This window comes from Mustela nigripes, chromosome 13 (assembly GCF_022355385.1).
Source record: "Mustela nigripes isolate SB6536 chromosome 13, MUSNIG.SB6536, whole genome shotgun sequence".
Lineage (NCBI taxonomy): Eukaryota > Metazoa > Chordata > Mammalia > Carnivora > Mustelidae > Mustela > Mustela nigripes.
In genome coordinates this window covers 5,772,158-5,778,253 of record NC_081569.1, presented here as the reverse complement: position 1 = coordinate 5,778,253, position 6,096 = coordinate 5,772,158, and the positions used below count along the sequence as shown (strand labels likewise).

The window sequence follows — 6,096 nt, the reverse complement described above, 5'->3', positions numbered from 1 at the left end:
AAGAACCGGTCAATGGACACCAGCACGTTTATTCACAAATAAATAAATACATACTAGGCAGGCACCCCCTGCCGGCCTCCCAGGGTCTACCTACGGGTCCTTCCATTGAGGGAAGGGCTGGGGAGGACCGTCCTGGGTGGGGACAGGCTCCCCCTCTCAGGAACGCGTATGCCAGTATCACAGGGGCCCCCTCCCAGGAAAGGGAGTCTGGAGAGCGGCCGTTTTGAAGGTGCCGAGGCTGAGAAGGCCTCGATGCTCACAGACAGGGTGTCAGTTACAGGGAGTCACTTCAACGATTCAGGCGGGCGGCCACTCCAGCGGCGAAAGGGGCATCCAGGTCTCCAGCAGGGCCAGCACGTCGCCAGGAAAGAGCTGCGGGGAGGAAACAGTTACCATCCGCGCTGGCTGCCCAGTGTGGGTGTCCGCGCCCAGGGGCTCCCCTCTCAGGGGACCTTTGGCGGGGAACAGGCCCCTGTTCCCGGCGTGTCCTCTCCCTCCCGTACCCGCTTGAGCGCTGGGGGACACACCAGTTACACTACTCGGGACAGCATGCAGACCAGGCAGGCTGCCGGTGGGGGTGCCGCGGAGTGAGTGGCCCCGCAGGGGGAGCTGCGCACCTGGCTCGCGGATAGCAGGTAGCGCCGCCCACGACGGCGCCGGGAGGGAGTCCCGCGCGGGAAGGAGGTACTCACCGGAGACGAGGGGTCCAGCTCCATTGTCTGCGATTCCGGACACGCCGCCTTGTCGTAGAGCACCGGCGGGTCTCGAGGCTCGGGCGCCCCCAGTGCTACGGGACAGGCGGGCGGGGACCCCCACGTCGCGGCGGAGCCCAGGACCGGGGCGCGCGCCGCCACCTGCGCCTGCACCTGCGTCTGCGCCTGCGCGGGGCCGCCGTCGGGGCAGAGCGGGCAGCCCCGAGGGGTCGCCGCGTCGCTGCGCCGCCGCCGCCGCCGCTGCTGCTGCAGGCTCTCTTCGCTGAGGCCCAGCACGGCCGACAGGTGGCCGATATAGCGGATGGCCAGGCGCAGCGTCTCGATCTTGGTGAGGCTCTGGCCGGCGGGCGCCACGGACGGCGGCAGGAAGCGGCGCAGCTCGTGCAGGGCGCGGGCGAGGGTGCGCATGCGCAGCTTCTCGCGCTCGCTGGCGCTCTGCCGCTGCCCCGAGCCCAGGCGGCTGCCCCGGGCGCCTCGCCTCCCCACGCTCCGGGCTCTGGGGGCCGCGTGGGTGCCGGGCCGCCCGGGGCTCGGCTCCGGGCTGCCGGCCGGGACGCTGCCCCAGGAGTCCGGGGACGAGGCCGGGGAGCACCCGCAGTCCCTGTCGGAGGGCGGCGGAGGCCGAGCGGGGCCCCATCCCGGGGAGAGGAGCCAGGACTCGGAGAGCGGCGGGCACAGGGACTGGGCCATGGCGGCGGTGGCGCGTCTGCGGGGCGGCGGCCGGCGACCGCTTTATCCCGAGCCCGAGGTGTGAAGTGGCCCCTTCCAGGCCGCATCAGCACTTCAAAGCGGGCTCGGGGCCTGGAGGGGGCGGGGCCTGACCCTTTGAACAAACGGGGGTGCAGAAGGTGCGGGTCGAGGGCTGCCCCAGGTTGGCCTCACCTGGGTCCTCGACTGGGCACCTGGCCCAGCCACTCGGGCTCTTGCCTGCACCTAGTGGCCCGAGCTGCCTGGCGTGTTGGGCCAGCTCAGGAGGTTAATGGAAGCGCAGTCAGGGAACTGGACGTATAGGACCTAGATCTGGGCTGCCTTCACCTGTTGGGACCTTGTGCAGATTCTTAACGTTTTCTTGCAAATTTGTTCCCAGTTTGTACAATGGGGAGCCTTGGGGCATGCTGCAACCAGATCTGTAGAATCTGTAGGATGGGAACCCTGAATGGGGCCCTGATCCCTGCTAGAGGTGAGAGGAACAGTAACCCATTTCTGCTCCTGGACATGGCCTTACCCGGTGGTGGTGGTGGTGGTGGGACCGAGGAGGCAATATGAGGAAACTATTCCACCCCAGTCCAACAAGCTAGCCAAATCTGGTCATGTTGCCACACCGTCGGACCTGGAGGAGGGGAAGCCTGATGCCCTCCAGGACACCTTCAGCCTGGCGGAATCCAGTTGCCGCCACTGGCCTCTAGCTGGTATTCCACCACTTTGGGGCAGGCAGAGAAGAATTTGCCACTGAAATGTGAGTGGACGTAACACAGAAAAAGCATTTAACAAAATCCATACCCCTTCATGATAAAAATTCTCAGCCAGCTAGCAACAGAGGGGAACTTTCTCAACCTGATAACAGGCATCTGCAAAGAACCCAAGGCTAATACCGTACTCCACAGTGCATTTCCCGTAATGCTGAGAACAAGGCAGGGATGTCTGCTCCTACCTGGGGCTACTTAGCATTGTCCTGGAGGGCCTAGCTTGTGCAATAACAAAAGAGAAATAAAAGGCATACAGACTGGAAAGGAAGAAATAAAACTGTTTCCATTTATAGACGATATGATAGTCTATGTAGGAAATCTCAGAGGACCTGTGCTGCCTGCCTGACCCCTCAGGAGTTTGAGTCTGTCCCTTGTCATAATAGCTGCTCTGTGCACGGATGTCTGTCCTCTGCCTAGACCCTGAAGTACCTGGTGTCTAGCATCGTGTCTTTAAGAGCCTTAGTCTTTCACATCTTTCAGTGTGTGAGAGCTAATATTTCCCACCTGCATCTCCCATGGCTTCCAGCCCAGTGAGACTGATGGGTGAGCTGGTCTGTAGTAAAGGCAGCCAGGTGACTCGGTAACTTCCCTGTTCACCACCATCCTTCCCCTCATTTCTTATCTTCTACTGCCCTTGGTCTCTCCTGCAGTCTGTCCCAGGAGCCCCAGAATTCTTATGCCCATGGTCACATCCAGGAGAGGCACTGCCAGCCCACCCTCGGGGAGAAGGGGAGGAACCCATTCCCTGGGCCGTGCTGTAGATCCATCTACTCCCAAGGAGAGCCTGCTCCAGGAGGGCCTTCCTCAGTGGGAAGCTGTCAGTGGGGTCTGGGCTTTTCAGACCCTTGTCAAGGGAGGCCTTCCTGGGGCTCCAGATCCAAGCCAAGAACCTGGCATTGCAGCCCAGCTGCTGGGCCCCTTCAATGTCATTGGGCCTGAGGGGACTAACAGTTGGCAACAGGTAGAGCGTGTTGTACACTTGGGTGGGACGGAGTGCAGAGTAAAGTCAGGCAGGAGGGGTGGGATCTGCGAGGGCTCTGGGCACCCTGCAGCCAACCTTCTGAATGTCAAAAAAATCCTTCCAATTCCCACATGATTCAGATTTCCACTTTGCAGCTAATCATTGAGAAAACTCAGAAGGACCCAAAACGCCCAGGCAATCAACCACCCTCTTGCTTCATTGTCGTCTCTTTGGGAATCCAATACGCGCCCAAGGCTAGAAAGTCCAGAGCCCAACCAGCATGAGGGTCTAACAAAGTTCATTACCGTCCTGTCTCTGGGGCCTGCAGTTCCCGGTCCAGGGGAAACCACCAGTACTGGTGTGTCGTTGGAATGACTCTTTATTCAGCACAGAATCAACCAGACACGTTTGGGACAACAGGCCATATGTGTGGGAGGCGGACTGTTCATCCTAAACACAGCTCTGGCTCCTGACGACTCGCACATTGGGGACCTAAGCTTTGACCTCCTTGGGCCCTTGCCTGGGAGCCACAGAGAGGCTTGGAGCAGGAGAGACACCGCGATGGAGCGCCTGTGACAGGAGGAGTTCTGCTGTCAGGCTGGGGGAGGGCTCAGAAGTCCCCCGGGCGAGTGTGGAGGCAAAGAGCCCCCAGAAAGGGCATGAGAGAGGTGCAGCAGATGGCCGGTTTCACCTCCATCCCAAGCTGGGGGGCCTCGGCCCCAGAGGCCGCCACCAGGGAGTCCCTCCCTCTCCTGCTACACCCTGGATGCGGGAGTGGGGGGTCCCAAGGCCAGTGTGTGCAAGGGACATTGCCAGTGGGCCTAATGCAGCCAAGATCGGGCAGAGGAGGGACCCCCTCCCCAGCCTGGAGCCTGGGCTCTGCCTCCTCCTGCCAGTCGCCTTCTCCCTTTCCCCCAGGCCTCTCTCACCTTTGATCTCCTTATCAGCCAGCCTCTCCTGTGGGCTCATTTGGGAGCTGCCCCAGCTAATGAGTTCTCCGGGCAGCAGGGCCTGCTGGCCCTCCTGCCGGGGTGAGGCCTTCACACCTCAGGGGCCTGTGTTTTGACAAGTGCCGGAGCCAGTGGCTCCTGCTCCCCTGGCCCGAGCCTGCCTTCGCCTGCCAACGTGTAAGGCTGGGAAATGAGGCCTGGGGGCAGCCCCACTGAGCAGAGGTGAGAGTTCAGTTGGGGCCCTTGGCCGGGGTGGGGGCAGGCAGGACAGGGCGGCCTCCTCTGGGACCCAGGGTAGAGCACATCGGACTCTATACGAGGCCTGGGTCTCAGCCTTCCGCTAAGGAGACTCAGCCAGCTCCTCGGGCCTAGGCCTGGGTCCTGGATGCAGCCCCCTCCCACCTCCCAGCCTCCGCGCTCTCATTTCCCAGCCAGCCCTTCTGACACAGGAGTGCTAATCAAAGGTGCTATGTCAATACTCCTCTTGTGGCCCCTAATCCCTGTCCCCGCCGGAGCCAGAGGCCCCAGGAGAGGGAAGCAGCTCTTAGCATCCGCAGGGGCGTCTCCCAGGAGGCTCCTCACGGAGGTGTCCCCGACGCCGTGGTCTTCCCACCACACTCTGGCACCAGCCTGAGAGGGAGGGCCTTCGGGGTGGGGGGCTGCTATTAACAAGCGGCCGTCTTGACACAGCCTAGGACACCCCCTCTGGAGTGTGGCCTGCCAGGCACCGCCTGTGTCCCGTGGGGAACTCACTCCCGGTCCTCAGGCCCCAGCTTCTGCTCTTGAGCCACGGGGTAATGCCTGCCGTGTTGACATCATATGGATCCAGTTGTCCTGCGTGGACTGGCCTTTGGCCACAGCCGTGGTCACGTTTGCTACTGTCACCTGGGCCTGGCACCGCACTGGGCGTGGCTGGGTCACAGCTCTCCGTCCTGCCGTGATGTGGGCGTCACCGCCTCCCTCTGCAGATGAGGGAATGGAGGTGTGGAGAGGTGGTCCTGTGTCACATGGCAAACAGGGGCCGAGTTGGGACCCTTTTGCCTCAGCCTGGGTCAAAGCCTGTGTTCTGTCCTCCCCAGCACGGGTCCTGTCTCCTCGGGAAGATGGGAGGGGCTCCTTTCCTCCTGAAGGCTGCCCCAAGAGGGAGGGTGCTGGTGTGGGGGAGACTCCCCCAGAATCCTCAAACACCCACAACATCTTGTCACAAGTCACAGGGACCCGTGGAGATAGAAGGTTTCCATGCTCCCCCTGGACCTGTTCCACCAGAGCCCCTGGGGGGACAGAGCAGGAGAATGTGGGTGCAAAAAGTACAGTTGCCCCAGAGTTATGAACCTCAGCCCCTTCCGAGCAGCAGCACCCTATAGTGGCCACGTCCCAATCCAGAGAGTGGAAAAGGCACTGGGAGTGCCCAGTGCCAGCCCAGCACAGATCCTAAGCCCCCGTGGGTCCCAGATGGATGAGGCCGTGGTCCCCTCGGGTCCCAGAGCAGTCAGGGGGCTCAGCAGGAAGGCGCCCGACTTCTCCTCCACCTCCCTCCTTCCCCCGCTAAGGCCCCCGAGGATCCCCGGGAACCCCTTCCTACCAAGATCACCCCCTTTCCTCACACCTTTAGCTCCCGGAGCCTCTGAGTTGGCAAGCCATATGGAATGGATTATTCTGGACCCGAGGTAATCTGATTATCCTGGTCCTGGGTCAGCTGGATGGGCAGCCAGTGGGAGTCACAGGAGGCAGAGGGGTGATGAGGAGGGAGGGGGTGGCAAGAAAGGAGAGAGATCTGGCGGATTCTGGGAAGGGCTCCCGGGGAGATGCACAATCTCTGTGGTTCTGGGAGGGGGGCTGAGAACCCAGGGTCCACAGATCGCGCCGCTCTTCGGGGAGTCACACTTAGACTCCTCTGCTTCACCTGGGTAAGTGGAGGAAGAGCTAAGCTTTATAGTGTAACGTGGGGAAACTAAGGCAGAAAGGGTTTAGGAGCTGAACTAGCCCAGAGCCGAGATGCAGACGTG

General features: G+C 61.7%; 1 protein-coding gene and 1 long non-coding RNA gene across 4 annotated transcripts in view; both read right to left on the bottom strand.

The window, feature by feature from the left end:
* On the bottom strand, positions 1 to 1,456 carry MESP1 (mesoderm posterior bHLH transcription factor 1). The gene is made up of 2 exons (XM_059418467.1): positions 693 to 1,456; positions 1 to 372 (listed from the first exon to the last, which is right to left on the bottom strand). The coding sequence occupies exons 1-2, from the start codon at positions 1,401 to 1,403 to the stop codon at positions 298 to 300; spliced, it is 786 nt and encodes a 261-aa protein (XP_059274450.1). The 5' UTR covers positions 1,404 to 1,456; the 3' UTR covers positions 1 to 297.
* Positions 1,457 to 3,535: 2,079 nt separating this feature from the next.
* LOC132029075 (uncharacterized) overlaps positions 3,536 to 6,096 on the bottom strand; it is a 3,408-nt gene continuing 847 nt past the window's right edge. The window contains exons 3-4 of one of the 3 annotated variants that reach the window (XR_009407690.1): positions 4,844 to 5,088; positions 3,536 to 3,710 (exon numbers count right to left, since the gene is read on the bottom strand). This is a non-coding gene — a long non-coding RNA (uncharacterized LOC132029075). Of the gene's footprint in view, positions 5,089 to 6,096 lie in introns of all 3 variants that reach the window. The other 2 variants (XR_009407689.1, XR_009407691.1) reach the window with 2 other exon arrangements.

Bases quoted from the DNA above. Each gene is read 5' to 3' on its own strand.
- MESP1 (XM_059418467.1), bottom strand. From the start codon at position 1,403: ATGGCCCAGTCCCTGTGCCCGCCGCTCTCCGAGTCCTGGCTCCTCTCC. The intron at 373-692 runs GTGAGTACCTCC...TCCTCCCCGCAG, and splicing joins AGCTGGACCCCTCGTCTCCG to CTCTTTCCTGGCGACGTGCT.